General features: G+C 48.9%; 2 protein-coding genes across 2 annotated transcripts in view; one reads left to right on the top strand and one right to left on the bottom strand.

The window, feature by feature from the left end:
* PIP4K2A (phosphatidylinositol-5-phosphate 4-kinase type 2 alpha) overlaps nucleotides 1-2,292 on the bottom strand; it is a 182,652-nt gene extending 180,360 nt beyond the window's left edge. Inside the window, exons 1-2 of the mRNA XM_080974505.1 lie at nucleotides 2,276-2,292; nucleotides 959-1,296 (exon numbers count right to left, since the gene is read on the bottom strand). The gene's annotated coding sequence lies outside the window, so the exon portion shown is untranslated. The remainder of the gene's footprint in view (nucleotides 1-958; nucleotides 1,297-2,275) is intronic.
* A 9,205-nt stretch (nucleotides 2,293-11,497) lies between these two features.
* PTF1A (pancreas associated transcription factor 1a) lies at nucleotides 11,498-13,955 on the top strand. The gene is made up of 2 exons (XM_080975231.1): nucleotides 11,498-12,348; nucleotides 13,567-13,955. The coding sequence occupies exons 1-2, from the start codon at nucleotides 11,661-11,663 to the stop codon at nucleotides 13,767-13,769; spliced, it is 891 nt and encodes a 296-aa protein (XP_080831357.1). The 5' UTR covers nucleotides 11,498-11,660; the 3' UTR covers nucleotides 13,770-13,955.
* The last annotated feature ends 3,595 nt before the right edge of the window (nucleotides 13,956-17,550 follow it).

The following is a 17,550-nucleotide window of genomic DNA, read 5'->3' as shown; positions in this document are numbered from 1 at the left end:
GATGATTTTTGTCTTCTTTTTTAAAGAGCCTGTTTTGAAAATCGGGGCAGAGGGGGTGGGGGGTGGGAGCAGAGAGATGAAGAGGACAAACGCACAAAAAGATACCTGTTTGGTTTGCAAAGGGTCTGGAAATCACCCGTGAGCGACCATATATAATTTGATTTGCTAGGCAATCTGCGAAGCGATTGCCCATCATTTATAATGTTCATTGAGCATTTTGCTTAATTGTGTCTCTTTTTGTAAAGGAAGCACAGCCCCCTCCCGGCTCCGGAGCGCACAAGTGGCCAGATTCCCATGGACCAGCCCGGTCTGCAGCTTTGCGAAGCTTTCCCAAGCGCTCCGGCAGGGGCGGGGCGAGGGAGGCGTTAATAGCTCCAGGCCGGCTGGACAGGGAGGGGGGGGGAGAGAGAGGGAGCGAGGTGGGCGGGGGGCAGCGAGCGAGAGCGGAGAGAAAGCAGCTCGCGCAGGTACGAGCGTCCTCCGCCGCCGCCCCTCCTCCTCCCTGCAGCCCTTGGCAACCCGCCGCCTTTGCAGGTGCTGCTTTTGAAGAGCGCCACCCCCTGCCCCTGGACGCTGCTCATTTCTTAGGAGAAGTGGGATTTATAGGGAGAGCCGCGGCTGATTAATCTGCGGGAGGCAAACAGAGGAAATCCTTCATGGGGGCGAGCGCGAGCACGCGCGCATCCCCAGAGCCACGAGGTACTCAGCAGCTCAAAAGCCACTCCATCTTCCATAGCGCTCAGGTGAGGGGCGCAGTGCCCCGCAGCTGCCGACAGGTGTCGCGCTGCGCGCGGCTTGGAAGCCCAGGGACGGAAAGAAACCTGTTGCAAGCGCCATGAACTCGCCTGGGTGTAGTGGTGTGTTGTTATCATCAACGCCTCTAAATATATATATATATGAATCGAGCCTCCTGCTTTAGGAAAAGATGAGGATCTGTTGGATCACAAGCCAAACTTACCGAGCAGCCCTCTCCCGGTTGATCTTGCTGAGCATCTCCCCAGCCTTTCTCCCCGGGGTTTGATCAGTCCCGTTTGCCGAAGGAAGGAATCCGAAAGCGACCTGGTAGATCGGCAGCCTTAGCTGGAGAAGGGCGAGCGATCCACGATGGTGCTTCCTACCTACTTGAGGAGGAGATCCGCCTTGAGTATCAAACGTAGATGCAAATCCGCGTTGGACACGCTGTGATATTTCACCCCCCAACAATAAGTTTTTCGGCTTGGAGAAAGGCTTAGATATTGTTCGGCACAAAAAAGTTTCGGTTGCCTCCTAAAAGCGGGAAATTTCCTCTTCCAGTGGCTGCAAGGAAATAAAAAGAGTTGATGAGCCATATACGTATATATATAGGCGGCAGCAGTGCGCCTGCGTTAAGCCGCTTTGCTGGCATGCCACTCGGTGCACATCACCCCTTCGAGTGCGATAAATACACTAATGAAAGAACGAATCGTTCTCTCTCTCAATCTTTATTAACCCGCAAAGAAGGTTGGGAAAAAGAAATGCACTTCATTTTGCCATATTAATCGCCAAAATGTGTATAATTCTGAAAGTAGATTGCCCCATACACGAAGCACAACCTGAACCTGCTCAGAGAGGTTCCCGCGGGGAGGGAAACACCCACCCAAACGGATTCGGGGGCCAAACCCCACTTCAAAATGATCCCTTTCGTGCTTCAGACGTGTTTCGGGGCGTGTGGAATAGCAAATGTTGTACCGGAAGGCTTCCCCGACCCCCCAAAACAAGAGCGAAGTTTCGCCACATGCTCAGAGGGATCTTATCCCCTCATAAACGTTACTTTCCATTGCACATTCACAGGAGCCAGCACAGCCTGAGGCTGGAAGAGAGAGAGAAACCAAGGGGAAGATTTTAGAACTGCTGCAGGCCCGGCAGAGCGAGAGACAATTCGAACCGTTGATTTCACCCGCCGCCCCCACCTCACTTCGCCCCTCCTCTTCTTCGTAGCCCCACATCTTCTTCGTCTCCCCCCCCCCCCCCGCCGTCATTTGATTTGCCTCAGCAGCGCCTACAAATCGATGGCGTCCCATTTGTTACAGTCTTCCGAGGGTTCCGTGGAGAGAGCGGGGCACGGGGGGGGGGAAGGCCCTGCCTCCCTCTGTCCCTCCCTCGTCTCCAGGCGCACAAGTGGTGGGATTCCCATGGATGCGGCCTGCTCTGCAGCTTGGCCCTGGGGAGGTGGGAAAGGGAGGGAGGGGGCAGGAGGAGACACGGCGACCCCCGGCTTGAAAGGCCTTGAAAAGAGGCTCTTTTATGGCGCATTTACCAGCCGAGGGCTGCTCAGGTACCAGCTCCTCGCCGAGGGCGCGCCGCGCCGTGCTAGGCCCGTGCTTGCAGGTGCGCCCGCAAAGTGGCCGCCTCGGCGCCTTTTGTGGCGGGCTTTTATTCGCGAGGGGCTTTTGTGTTCCTTCCCTCAGAGGCCGCTCCGCCTTGTTGTCCCATTAGCGCCGCCGGGCTGGGGGCGCCATACTACTTTGTGGACGGGCCTCTGGCCTGCCCCATTGACTGTTTTCAGAGGAAGCTGCGACTATGGGGGGGAAACAGCATGGAAGCCAGCTTAGCCCGGCCGACTCCCGTTTCTCCCAGCCCCCAGGATTACAAGGCGTCGGAGCAGGGGGAAGAAGGGGGTCAGGGCACCCAGAGAGGTTGCCAGCACCCCCTACAGAGAGGAGAGAGACCAGTCAGATTTATCTGAGAAAGAACTCGGTGGAACTCCAAAGCCTTATTAGATTACTTGTGGGCCTAAATAAATATATCCTCTCACCAATTCTGCTGAGATGATTCCAGTAGGTGCACCAGACCTGATATCTGTATCTATTTCAGTGGCCTCTCCCAACACCTTAAGTGTATGAGGCAGCGGAGAATGTGGAAACTGTCTGTGCATGTAGAAATATATAAGGGCACACCTACTGGGGATGGAGAAAAATAGGTGTGACTTCACAGCAGATGCTCACACAGCAAATGAGCTTGTGAGTGTTGCCATGCAGGGTGTTCACTATTCAGTTTGTGCCCTTTTTTCCTATGTGAGTCCATCAAGAAAAGAATTGGCAATACAGTGCTAGCCTACAGCTGCCTACACAGAAGTCCCACGGGGACCAGTGTGCCTTACTCCCACTGAGTCAGAAGACCATGAGAAAGCCCCTGCTGGGTCAAACCAAAGGTCCATCATCTAGTATACAGTGCCCTGTTGCATACAGAGGCCACCTGTAGCTCAGTGGTAGAGCATCTGCAGAAGGTCCCAGGTTCAGTCCTTGGCATCTTCAGGTAGGTCTGGCAGAGACTCCTGTATGACATCCTGAAGAACTGCTGCCAGTCAGTGTAGACAAAACTGAGCTAGATGGATCAATGGTCTGAGTATAAAGCAGTGTTCATAGATGCCTCTGGGAAGCTCAGAAGTAGATATGGCAATGAAAGCAAAAGAACTTCCCCCATCAACTAGTTTTCTGCCACCAACTGGTGTTCAGTGGCAGAGTGCCTTTTGAGTCTGAAGGCCACATTTAGTCATCGTATCTGCAACCGATTGATCTGTCTTCCATTAATCTCCTTTAAAAGCCACCTAAGCAAGTGATTGTTACCACAATGTGTGCAGTTAATTCTATAAAATGGGTACTGAGTTAAGAAATGCTGCCTTGGAGAAAGTGGATGGAGGAATATCTATATATCTCATAATACTGAAACCTGGGGTTTTCCAATAAAGCTGAATGTTGGATGATCCAGGGACAAAGGAAGTAGTTCTTTACACTCTGCATTGGCAGACTATGGAATCTGGTGACCTTGGATGGCTTTAAAAGGCTTTAAAACACAAGTTCATGGAGGAAACGGCTTTAAAACACAAGTTCATGGAGGAAACGGCTATTAATGACTACTAATCATGACCGCTGCATATTAGCTCCTGTATTGGAGGAAGTATTAGTTTCTGGGAAACTCAAGCCTGCTTGTGGGCTTCTCATAGAGGTTAGGTCCCTCTGCGAAACAAGATGCTAGTCTGGATAGGCCTATACAGTGGTACCTCGGGTTACATACGCTTCAGGTTACATACGCTTCAGGTTACAGACTCCGCTAACCCAGAAATAGTGCTTCAGGTTAAGAACTTTGCTTCAGGATGAGAACAGAAATTGTGCTCTGGCAGTGCAGCAGCTGCAGGAGGCCCCATTAGCTAAAATGGTGCTTCAGGTTAAGTACAGTTTCAGGTTAAGTACAGACCTCCGGAACGAATTAAGTACTTAACCCGAGGTACCACTGTAGTATGATCCAGCAGGACTCATCTCAGGTTCTTATGCTTTCTTTTTTTCTATCTAAAATCTTTTGCTAAATGAGTCTGTGTTCTAGCATTATAGAACCTCCCTCTATCCACTTTCTCGACAATATTGCATAAATGTATACACCTCTACCATGCCCTGTTTTTTTCTGGACAGTAGATATACAGTTATCCCTGGCACATTAAGTTGAGTCACTTACTGTTCCATAGTCACATTGTGCAGCATTTTGAGATTTTACTCCAGTGTTAATAAAAGGTTAATTGGTGTAGGTCCACACCATACAGGTAGAAGAATACAAGTATAAATTCACCCCTCAAATGTAGGAGATAATCAAATTCCTGAGCCTGATGCCAGTAGTCTGCCTTGTATTACCTGGAATCTGAACACTCATGCTTTCCTAAAACTGTGACCCTTTCCAGATGTTTAATCTTACTTAGACATTTTATTATTGTCACCTGATCATAAATGTCATACTGTACACATGTCTAATCAGAAGTTCCCATTTCCTTGTTACGTGGGAATTACTCCCATGTAACTTGGTATAGGACTGCAGCTAATTTGTTGATCTGATGCATTTTACTTTATTGACTAGCAAACATGAAACTTCTAAAGAAAGTGCATACTTTACTTTATTTTGCACCTGTATAGATTGCAAATGCATAATCTTAGAAGAGGGCCTCATGCGTATGAAAGGAAAGCAAATCTATATTGAACCTTCTATATGCATTTTTGTATTAATATTACAAATAATTAAAAATAATGGATTTTAACAGATAAAGTTTTTTTTTAAGGAATCACTTATTTCCCCAGGTTTTGCATTCTGTATTCGGCTCTGAAGACTTAAGACTTAGCAACATCAGGAGGGCCACAATTTCCTCACCAATGAACTACTAGAGGAATATTTTGCTTTGCCTCCTAATGACAGCACTTTGCATAGGTGGAAATAATACACTGTCCAACCACTTGGTAATCACACCTACTGATCTAGACTTAGTGTGCAATTTAAAATTTACCTTAGCTTTGCTACGGTAAAGACTTCCATATTTGGGTGGGTTTTCTACTTCTGCTCTGTCCTCTTTTATATTTTCAAAGAGAGAGCATTACTTGATTGTCCTAGTACACAGGGTGAGTTGCACTGAACACAAAATATCTTACTATGCAATCCTATGCATGTCTACTCAAAAGTAAGTTCCATTGAATTCAAATGGATATATTCCCAGGTAAGTGCATAGGAAGTCTAATTGAATTCAGTGGGGTTGCTTCTCAGCAGATGTGTAGGATTGTGCGGTTAGTCTGGAAAGAATTTACTGAGAATGCAGTGCTATACCTGCCAACTCACAAACCCCACTGAGTTCAATGGATTTTATTTCCAGGTAATATGGTATAGCACATTGTATATATTTCCTATGTCCTAATAAAATCATTGGGGCTTAAACCCAAGAGTATATGGTTGCAGCCACCCTTAATCATACAACAGAGGGTTCACGAACAAGGATCCTATCTTCAGATTTAGGCTATAATTTCATACTTATCTGGGAGTAAGTCACACTGATTGTGTTCAGTAGATTCCACTGCTAGGAGGGCTTTGGTAGCTACTAGAGCAGCTGCTACATTTGCAAAGGGTCCCAGGTTCGATTCCCTGGTGTGTCCAAGTAGAACTGGGAAGGAAGAGCTGCCAGTCAGTGTAGACAGTGCTGAGCTAGGTAGACCAATGGTTTGACTCAGCATAAGGAAACTGCCTATGTTCCTGTGTACCAAATTATTCATTCTGAGGGCAAACCTAAAATACCTTACCCTGGCAAGGAGGGTGGGAAGACATTAAATCAGTGTAATGTATAAGCCCTTGGGGTAGGTTGTAAAACAGTTATGTGACAACATCTTTGATACAAAGAATTATACTGCAGAGAAAAGAGTCTGGTGCATGGTGGCAAAACATCCATTGGCCATCACAAGACTCTCTTCCTCTATCCCAGTCAGGGCCCACTCTACCAAGAGACAAATTGAGGCAGCTGGTTTTGGGTGTCACTGAAAGCAAAATGATTAGTTATTTAGTGTGTTATTGTTCTTTTTCGGTGCCACAAAGGGGGAGAGGCAATTGGGGAAATTGCTGCCCCAGATGCCAAAATAACTTGGCTGTACTTGAAGGAGGGCAGGACACTCTAATTAATGCAGCAAGATATCATGGACTGGTCCTTGTCCCAGTGGTGCTCAGAGTGAGCAAAAGTCTAGGATCCCACACTGCAAAATTGAGGGGCCTTCAAATGCAGCAGGGCTGGCTTACTGTATTTTAAAGTGAATGACCTGATGCACATTAGGGAGTCACTTATAACATAGCTAAATACCTAAGTTCTGCACCCCACCCTTTCTGTAACTTTGCTACTATTTATGAAACTGATTCAGCTGCAGGCAAAATTGAGCCAGACAGGAGAAGAACAGCCCATTATGCTGAATATAATAATACAGTATCGGAGCTGAGTATGTGTGGATCTGTGTGCGTCATCTATCCACTCTTTCTTTAGATGGAAATGCTATCTTGACTGTAGGCTAATCTCTACAGTGAGAGACCCAGGTCCAGGTGTAAGATTAGGCATAAGCAGCCCAATCCTACACATTACTTGATAAGAAGTAAGCCCCATTTGAGTTTACTCGCATGCAATTGTACATAGGATTGCAACAGGATTGCACACCTAATTGGGAATAAGTTCCATTCAACACCATTGGGTTTACTTCCGAATAGATGGAGATAAATTTGCATTGCCCATTATTTGGAGCTGTGGGATATGAGAGGTAACCAATGTCTCCTCTTCATTAGAGTCTACCAGGGCCCATAGCACAGTGAAGAAGTGTCAGAAATGGAATCATGGCTAGATTTAAAGGGTTCTTCCTGCAGATAGCTCCAGCTTGGAGCTGGATTGAATAATTTTCTGTTTCTCTCTGGTATTCTCTAACTCTATCTTGGCTGTGAGTTCTCCTTCCTGCCTTGCAGGCCTTTTCCCATGTAGCCTGGGAGGGCAGAGGCCTGATTAATTCCAATTACAAATGCTGCTGCTGCTGAAGAGGCCAGACACCTGCGGTCCTCCTGAGGTTGCTGACTTCCAACTGCTGTCAGCTCCAACTAGCATGGCCAATAGCCAGGGATTGTGGGAGTTGTAGTCCAATAAAATCTGTAAAGGTTCCTCATCCCTGACTCCAAACCTTACTGCCTGCCAGTTAGAAAGACAAAGGAGGAACAGGATTGCATGAGGGAGTTTGTGTGCATTCTGGAAGTGTTTATGCTACAATTCATAACATGTATATAAGCATATTTCATTTATAACGTGCTTGACTATTTTTATAGTGTGGCTCACCAGCACAGGGACAACTAGTTATCATTCTACTTTTAAAGATGGGAACCTGCATCTGGAAAAACCCACTTGCCCAGGAACACACAAATAGCAGCAGTGGGCATGAACTCAGGTCTCCAAGATCCCAGTCCATTTCATTGTGCACATGCTTTGTGATATATTTTTTTCCATGTTATCCAGTGGTTAGACCCATCATCACACTGAGGAGCCACAAATTTATCTCCACTGCTGGGATTAAGGGCAACTAGGGCAGAGAAAGTATCCAGGCTGGTTTGAGAGCCTGATACAAATTAGCCATACTAAATGTAAGTGTTCCAAAAGGTCAAGGTAACACATGCAAAGTAGGTAGCTGGAGAGAGTAAGCCAAGCTAGACACTGCGGGAGTCCGGGGGCGGGTGGAGACAGAAGGCAATTTGTGACTTGGTGAATAATCTTTAAAGGATTGTCCCCATCGAAGGGCGAGCATGCATTCTTCACTAAACGTATAAACCACGGGAGCAGCTCCAATTGTAGTTCACACTGATAATCTGTGATGAATGAACGAATCGATTCAAAGCGCTGATCAATCCACGAACGCTTTCACCCTTACCATGTTTTTTATTTCCTCTCCTCTTTTTCGAATGGATTCGTGCAAAATCCAGGACGTTCCAAGAATTAAGCCTTTGTTCGCTGCCGTGCCGGTCTATTCTCCGGAGTTTTTTCCCCGTGTTATCGCGGTTTGTGAAAGGCTTTGAAGTCTGGTCATTCATTACCCTTCTGCCCTTAGCTTTGCACTGCATGGACCGAGAGAAGCGCTGCCTCTTATCTGTATTTCTGCACTGTGCAAAAGGCGCTTCCCGTAAAGTGTGTGCGCGCGCGCGTGATCTACCTCCAGCGGTAATACCCCTGGAGCCCCTATTCTAAACACAAACACTCGGAGGTCCTACAAAATTCTGCAAAAATGGGGAAAAGGCTCAGTGTAGTATTACTCAGAATCCAAAACAGACTTAATATTATCAGGCGCAATTTGTCTAGCGCTCGCAGCACAGCGATCGCCCCGACGGTTCTCAGGACACGAGGTAGCTCTTTACCAATCTGAGAGAGAGAAAGGACTTCTTCGACAACAGAGACTGTATGCAGACACCTGCGTGCTTCTCTATTTCCGCGTTAACTGTGTTTAAGGTTAGAGTGGGAGTCATTGCACAGCTTTAAGGGCAGAAAACATTGCTCCGTAAGATGACATTTTGGCCAAGTTCAGAATTCCCAATTCTTTCATCAGCCGGGAGAGGGGCGGGGAAGCTAGGAAACGATCGCTGCAACTTAGGGTTTGAATTTAAGAGGAGTAGAAGGCAGATGACAAAGGGTGGGAAGAGTAAAAATCCGATATGTTTAAAAATCGATAAACACCCAATCACAAGGAGCTGATGTAATTTGGTCTGATGTATTAGGGGAAAGATGTCCTTAACTTCGGGTGTCATGAAAACGCTCACAATGCAAGCCAATCAACTCACGCTTCGGTTGTTCTTGTTAAAGGGCAGGCAAAATCGTGGTTCAGCTTTACTGGCCTCTCTCCAATGCGTATGGAACTATATAGATCTGTGCGTGCCGTGGGTGCAGAGGTGCTTGCACAAAGTCACTTCAGGCGGATTAGTTACGCTCCTACTACATCGTTGTCAAGACATGCCGCCGCCACCATCACCATCAAATCCTTTGCCAAGCGCAGTAGATAGTCCCGGATGGCTACCAACCCCAATACTATAGCAGCCGCTATTACATAGTAGGGACAGGAGCGCAAGGGCTGGAAAACGCCCTCCCTGGTGCTCGTGGTGTGTTTGGAGGGCGGGCAGAACTAAAGAGTGCGAGTTGTCCTGGAGCAGTGATGGGCAAGCTGTGGCCCGCCAATGTTTTTTTTGGTTGGACTCCAACTCCCATCAGCCCCGTCCACCATTGCAAATGATGAGGAATGATGGGAGTTGGAGTCCAAAGCTTCCGGATGACCACAACTTCCCTGTCGCTTTGCCTAGAGATTAGACAAATTCATGGCGGAGTAGGTAGGCTCTCGGTAGCTACTAGTCACGATGGCTGCGATCTGCCTCCAGAGTGCGAGACAGAATGCTTCCCAAAACCCGTAGCTCCAAACCGCAGAGAGGGAAAGTGCTATTGCGCTCAAGTCCTGCTTGGGGGTTTCCCCTTTAGGCTTCTGGTTGGCCATTGTGAGAACAGGATGCTGGACTAAGGATCCAGCAGGACTCTTCTTATGCTAACTAATAACTTTAAAACGTGTCTCTTCACCCTGGCATGTGGCAGCTGGGAGATGCTGTTTCTGGCAGCCTTGAAACTATTAACTGTGTGAGTGTATGTTTCCCATGTTATTAACATTTTTTTAAAGGTTTAAAATAGTTTTTAAATGTTTGTCTCATTTCTAATGCTATTTGCCACCCTGGGCTCCCTTGGGGAGAAAGATAGCTTAGCAAACAAACAAACAAATAAATAGGCGTGGAGAGATGTGATGGAGTGTACATAGTGAAATATTTACATTTTGTAAAACAACAACAACAACAACAACAATAACGGGAGGAAACTCGTTTTGAAAAGTATGCCTCGTGATCTTTGATCTCTGTTTTCAGCTGAGTAATTGGATATTGTCCAAAATTGCAGGCCAGTGCAAAACCAGTATGCCAGAAGAAATTCATTCTGTATTAAATTATCGAGGAGGCAGTTATGGCGATAGACCTGGAAACTCAGCCTCATTGCTTGGGAAATGCCCTGTCCCATATCTCAACCTAAAGCTCATTTCTTGCGCAGTTTCACTCCTCGCTCCCTCTACCCTAACTCTCGGTCACCGGCTTCATTCCTCTATTCTCGTTTGTTGTTTGATTTACGGTGGGTAGAAAATCCCCTTGGCCCCAACGGGGTTCTTTCTGAGTAGACACCTGCGCATCTTCAACTACTCCCCACTAATTTCACTTGCTCTTACTTTGCAGCCCGAACGCAGGCATCTGTAATCTTTTACCCCGGATTACTGACTCGCAGTAACCACTCTTGGTGGATCCACACTCACAGTCAGCAAAGTGGGCGAGACTTTCCAGTTTCACAAAGTAAGTGAAAGGGGAGGCCTCCCTCTTAACCTCCTTTTCTTATGAGTGTGATCGCATGGTTAAGTAGAAACTAATTCAAATAAAGCAACATTGACATTTTAAAAAAACAAACCATTCTCTGAATGGTCAGGATTTCCCCCCTGGTGTAATGCTCCAGATCGGAGTTCACAGCGTCTAGGTTTAAGGGACTGGTGTTCTGCGCCCACGTTAATGACATTCCCAAAGGTTTCCTGGTGTTCATTTGCGCGCTTGCGGCGCAAAGTCGTCAGGCTTCTACCGGCTAATAAAGACACCACGGGCAGGATCCTGCTTTCGGAGAGGCAAGGGGGCGTTGTTGGTTGGGCTCATTGGCAAAGAAGGTGGGCTAGCCAAGTGCGTTGGCTTTTTGCTGAGCGTTTTCCTTGCGGCCCTCCAACAGCAGAGGCACAATGGCACCGCGCTGCCTGCCCGTCCCGCGGCCTTCCCCGCTGCGCGGCGGACGTGCACCTGTAGTTCCCACAAACCAGCGCCCCATTGGACCATCCGCTGCGCCAAAGAGACGGCGACGGGCAGCAGGCAGCGCTAACTGGAGAGTGGCAGGAGAGAGCGCGCGCGCCGGCCTCCTTCCCCGCCGGCCCCGCCTCCTGTCCAGGAGCCGTCTAGGTGTGCGCGACCCCCTCCTCCTCCCTCCACTGCCCCCTCCACCTCCGCCTGGCCGAGCTCTGATTGGCTGTCGCTGTTGGTTAATGGCACGCGCCTGCGGTTGTAGTTATAAGAATCCTCGCGTGCCAGCCCTCAGCTCGTGTAAGTCCGCAGCCTCCCTCTGGGGAGAGAGCGCGCGCGAAAGCCCGAGGCAGGAGTCGCGGCAAGTCGAGGCGCCGCAGGAGCCCGAGGCGGGGGGCTGAGGAGAAGGAGAAGGAGGCGGCGGCGGCGCCTGGCCTCGTCCCGCTCCCTGCTGGACAGTGTCCCGCCAGGCGGGAAAGAAGCCCGCCATGGAGGCGGTGTTGCTGGAGCACTTCCCCGCGGGGTTGGACTCTTTTACCTCAGCGCCTTACTTCGACGACGAGGACTTCTTCACCGACCAGTCGTCCCGCGACCCCCTGGAAGGCGACGAGCTGCTGGAGGCCGACGTGGACTTCCTGTCGCCTCAGTTCCAGGCCTGCTACCGCGCCGGCGGCGGCGGCGGCGGCGACGGAGGGGCCTGCGTTGGCGCCGGGCCCGGGGGTCAGCCGGAGGGCGCCTTCTGCTGCGAGGGGGCGGCGGGCAGCTTCTCGTCGTCCTTCTCGCCGCCGTCGTCGCCGTCGTCGAGCAGCTTCGGGGCCGAGTGCTGCGGCAGCGCGGCGTCGCCCCGGGCGGGCCTGAAGGCGCTGAGCGCGGCGGCCGCGGCGAGGCGCCGGCGCCGGGTGCGCTCCGAGGCCGAGCTGCAGCAGCTGCGTCAGGCGGCCAACGTGCGCGAGCGGCGGCGGATGCAGTCCATCAACGACGCCTTCGAGGGGCTGCGCTCGCACATCCCCACGCTGCCCTACGAGAAGCGCCTCTCCAAGGTGGACACGCTGCGCCTCGCCATCGGCTACATCAACTTCCTCAGCGAGCTGGTCCAGTCCGACCTGCCCTTGCGCGGCGCCGGCGCCCAAAGCCCCTGCCAGCCCAAGAAGGTCATCATCTGCCACCGCGGGACAAGTAAGTGCGGGCGCCGCCCTCCGCCCGGCACCCGAGAGAGGCGCGCGCGCTGGCCGGGGAAGGAAGGCGCTTCCTGCGCTAAGGTGGCTGTCTCGGAAAGCCGCTCCGGCGCGCGCCTCAAAACGCAGGCGCCCTCGCAGTCTAGCTCAAGCGCTGCGCTCGTGTTTGCCTCGCTTTCTCCCCCAGGAAGACGTGTCCACGCTGGTATCCCCCACCCCTCAAAACTCCACCTTAAGCTCCTCTTACACTCTGCCACACGTTTTGCCTCCCTCCCTCCCTCCCTCCCATGGGCGCATGAGCCAACCCTGGCACGCAGCAACAGCACCCACTCTCGGGCTTTTAGGGTTGGCATTTTCACACGCGGGGAGACCCGCAGACGCGCGCCCAGAAAATCTCACCCGCACGTACCCGGGCACATTTGTTGTACACAGACGCAAATGCAAGCAGTCCCGGAAAGATAAAGACGAAGGAGCGCACGCTCGTGGAGACGGCAGGCGCTCGCTGTTTCTAAAGTGCGCTTCTCTCGTCCGCGCCCGCAAACTCTTCAGGTCTAGACAACTAGAGGTTGGAAAGGAATCGCCGCCACGACTAGCCATCTCTCTCTCTCTCTCTCTCTCTCTCTCTCTCTCTCACACACACACACACACACACACACACCACACACGCGCGGCCAAGCGAGCGCACGGATTCATGTGCGCGCCCTAGCTTCAGGAGGGCTCGTCCTACGGAGTAGCACACGCATATGCGCCTTTTGCGCGAATACAAGGCGCCTCATTGTGGTTAGGAAAAGATTTAGAAATCTGGCAGGTTCAAGGGAGACTCCTACGTGCTATGCTAAAAGTTTATTCTAACCCCTTCCGCACTCTAAAGGAATGCGCTTCCTAGTCGGTGTTTTCCTCCAAGCACTCAGGAGCAGTCCGGGTGGAGAAAATACCTTTTTTGGGGGAATTGGGATGCAGATATTAAGAGTTCTCTCTATATTAGATAGATAGATAGATAGATAGATAGATAGATAGATAGATAACCGCATAGCGGTGTGCCTTGCCGCTGCGTGCAACAGGCGTTGAACGCCAAGGTTAGCCAGAGCACCTGCTGCTGTCCTGCGCTACAATAGCCTAGAGAGAAAACGGGGCGCTTTGGCGCAGGTGTTGATTCTTCCCTGTATTTGGTGAGAATATTGCGATTGTGATTCACCCCTCTTCCTCTCTTTTCCTCCAGGATCACCTTCTCCAAGCGACCCAGATTATGGGCTTCCTCCTTTGGCTGGGCATTCTCTCTCCTGGACTGACGAGAAACAGCTGAAGGAACAAAACATTATTAGGACTGCTAAAGTGTGGACCCCTGAAGACCCTAGGAAATTAAACAGCAAGCCTTCCCTAAACAACATAGAAAATGAACCCCCCTTTGACTTTGTAGCATGAAATGTGAAAGTTACTGGCTTGTAAATATCAATAATCTTTATTACCAGTGTACATTTGTACTTAAAGGCGTATATTTTTCAAAGGTACTTTACAGAAAGGTATTCTAATGGCAATCAACTTTTTTTTATTTATCTATTTATTACTGTTTAGAGTTACAGGAATAGAACTGTCCTTTTGAATGTATAATTTATATAATTTATGCTAATTTAAAAATATGCAATGATTTTGAGATTTATCCACCAGCACCTTTTGGGCACAATTCTTTGTTGAAAAAAGAAACATAGATCCCAGAAAATGTGAACATAATTTATTATGATTTGTCGAATATGCCAGTTATATTTTATTATTAATAAACTTTGATTAAATCTGGAGGTGATTTTATTTGGAGAGGTGTGTGCATGAATGGGTGGTATATATGCGTATGAGGGCATCAGTGTTCAGCTATAACTTTAAACTGGACAAAACTACCTTGATCCCAAGAGAAGTTGCTTTGAGATGGGAATTGGTCTGTACCTATGCATTTAGCAATAGGAGACTTATCCTGCATTTACTATCAGCAGTTTTCTGGCCACATCTATGATGCAAAATCCTAATCCCAGTTTATTCTAGAGTAGAGTGACTCATCTGGATAGGATTACACTCGTGTTGCAACCTTTCCTGGCAAAAGCTTCACCTACAACATTTCCATGGGTCTGGCTCTCCCTCTGACACACAAAGAAGTGAATGTTGAACTCAAAAAAAGTTTGGAGACATATACAGACCATGGAGAGAATGGGTAACATTAATTTTAGTGTTTCAGTCTTACATTTTTATTCTCTACCATGATACTTTTTCCTTTAGATTTGTTTTCTTATGACAGCAGAAAGTCCTAGTTATAATTTTTAATGAGTTTTGCAGAACCATTAATTTCAAATGAGTTCATAAACGGCCTTGGCCAGGTGAGATGAGAAATATCTCTTGGGACCGATATAGATGCATATATGTATAAAAAGCTCTATGATGGGGAATGAGGATCTTCAGCACCCTTAACAAACTACAGTTCTCAGGATTCTATTACTTTTTAAAGTGGCATGATACTGCTTTAAATATATAGTGCGGATGGGGCCTCTATATATTGGATGCTATTTTGGACAAAGAGCACTAGGAAGAAGTGAGATAAAAAGCACTAATAGGGCATGGTGAGTAAGGTTGGCCACTGTGAGAACAGGATTCTGACCTGGATGGGTCACTGGCCAGATCCAGTGGCTCTTCTTAGAATCATAGAATCATAGAGTTAGAAGGGACCCTGAGGATCATCTAGTTCAACCCCCTGCAATGCAGGAATATGCCGTTGCCCCATATGGGGGTCGAACTTGCAGCCTTTGTATTATCAGCAGCACTTATGTTCTTAACAATAAAGGCAAAGGTTTGAATCTGTAGATAAGTAAGTAAGGCTGTACTGCAAATTAAAATCCCTTCCCATCTATGAGACTGAAAGCAAGGAAAGACACGGACCTCTTGAAGAGTATAGAGGATGCAGAACCTTTCTAGCTGTGTCAGCGGCAATGGGGAGGATGCATTCAAATCCATTTTTTTCACAATACTGATGGGTATTGATTTTTTTAAAAAAAGTTCTTATTGCAAGAGATTATTCCTTTTGTGGGGGATCATTTCCTTCTAAAAATTAACTGTCCTTTGAAAGGGCATGTTAATTAAGGAATACCTTCATTAAGATTCTGTACTATGCACATCTTTGATTAATCAATTAAAATGCACCAATTTTCAAAAGTAGTTTTGATTTAAGCCCATCATCATTATTAGCAATAATAATCCTTGCACAGTTTACTTTCAGCCTCAGTTTTTCATCTATAAAATGGGGATAAACGTGATTTAACGCCAGATGGAGGCGAGATTAGTGTGCATCTTAAAATACCGAAAACACGATTCAGAGCAATGAACATCAACCGACGGGAAATAACGCTAAATAAGCATCTTACCCCAACCCGCCTCCCACCCAAGCAGCAGGGCAGCGTATGCAGAGATGGAGGAAGAGATGGGATGCAAACCTCTTGCCCGGAGAAGCAACTTCAGGGCATAACGTTCTCAGGTCTTCCTTGGAGGTTCCTAAGCAGAGGTTGGACAGCTGCTTTAACTGAGATTCCTGCATTGCAGGGGGTTGGACTAAATGACCTTCGGGATCCCTTCCAGCTCTGCCATTCTATGATTCTGTGAAAACGGGAAATGATGGTGTTGCCCTGGCCAGGAAGAAGTGGCTTGTTTGACAAGAAGCCCTGTGTTGAGCGGCAGCCCTCAAACACCTTAAAAGGTCTTTTTTATTATTTATTGGAGAAGAAATACAAAAAGAAAAGAGGATCGGAGCCCAGGAGATGTTAGACCAGGGCAGCCCCTCTCTCTGCACCTGTAGGAGTGGGACCTTGGCGCGGAGGGAGTTAATGTGTGCCTGGGGTGTGTGTGTGGGGGGGGGGGGGAGAGAGAGAGAGAGAGAGACTTCTGGCCGCGCTGGGCTGCTGCTGCCCCGGCCGCAGGTGCTGATTTTCCCGTGGTACCCGCCGCTTGCGAGGCCTGGCGGGCCGGGTGGGTGGGCAGGATGGATCCCCCCGGGGAGAAGATCCCAGATGCCCAGCCCAGGCCTGCAGCTTGAGCCGGGAGCCTTTGCGAGCTGCCCCGGGCTGCGCTGCTCAGCCGAGCGGATGGGAACCGCGCGGAGTCCCGGGTGGATAATCGCGCCCCCCCCCCCCGCCACTCCGGTAACTTGGGGTTAGGGGGAGCAAGATGATCGTCTGGCCTAATTGCATTAACCTAGATAGGCCAGCCTCGTGGATCCCTTCCAAGAGCAGTTACCCCCCGCGAGCCCTACTGGGCCACATCAGATGGGGCCAAAGCCCCCTCCCCACGCAGTCTGCTCCCCCCATCCCGCAATCCGTGCAAAAGGAGAAGAGGAAAAAACGAGGACAAGCTGGAGAAATGCAACGAGGCTCTTGCAGCGCGGGCGAGAGAAGGAGGGCGGCAAGCAGCCCAAGTTCTAATTCGATTTTGCCCTGTATTAGGTCCTCATTAAACACAGAAAGTCGCCTTGGCACAAACGCTTCCAGGAGGCATGTAATCGCATTACACTCATTAGAAAGTCAAATGGTCGTCGGACTGCAGCATAGTCGTGGATCTAAGTTAGGGAAGGGCCGGTCCCGTTGGCTGTGTGTGTGTGTGTGTGTGTGTGTGTGTGTGTGTACTCGATTGGACGTGCTGCTGTGGCACTGCACAATTCAAACACTACGCGCATTGTTAAGGGGCACCTTTTTTTCGGCCGTGCCACTTGTGTGTGTGGTTTTTGTCATTCAATGCCTCATCACCCTCCTTTAGTATGGTGCAGATCAAGCGGAAGAGCCGGCCTGCGCGGGGAAAACACCAGGGTTTCTATCTTGTCAGTCTCCCGTCTTGACTTGGCAAGTCCCTTTAAAAGGCCGGCTTCAAAGAGGCTGACAGGTTCTTGGGCGTTCGCTCATAAATCCATTCAGCCCAGTTGCAGCAATTTTGCTATTATTATTATTATTATTATTATTATTATTATTATTGCATAACTTCCATTTCAGACCCTGTCTGCTCCCCAAATAACCCCTCCCACAAGCCCTGCTGGCTTGGAAGTTGCAGCAGAAAACTATCAAGATATGGAAGAGCCGTAGCAGTGGGTGGTTGGGGGGGGGGGCCGTGGAAAATATTGCTTGGCACTGGAAGGAACCAGCGTGTGGGCTCGCATGACTGACAGCAATTCAAGCCTTTGAAATCA

The sequence above is a fragment of the Podarcis pityusensis genome (assembly GCF_964106645.2).
Source record: "Podarcis pityusensis genome assembly, chromosome: 12".
In the NCBI taxonomy this organism is placed as follows: Eukaryota; Metazoa; Chordata; class Lepidosauria; order Squamata; family Lacertidae; genus Podarcis; species Podarcis pityusensis.
The sequence above is the reverse complement of the archived record's forward strand: the minus strand, read 5'-3'. Positions and strand labels throughout refer to the sequence as shown.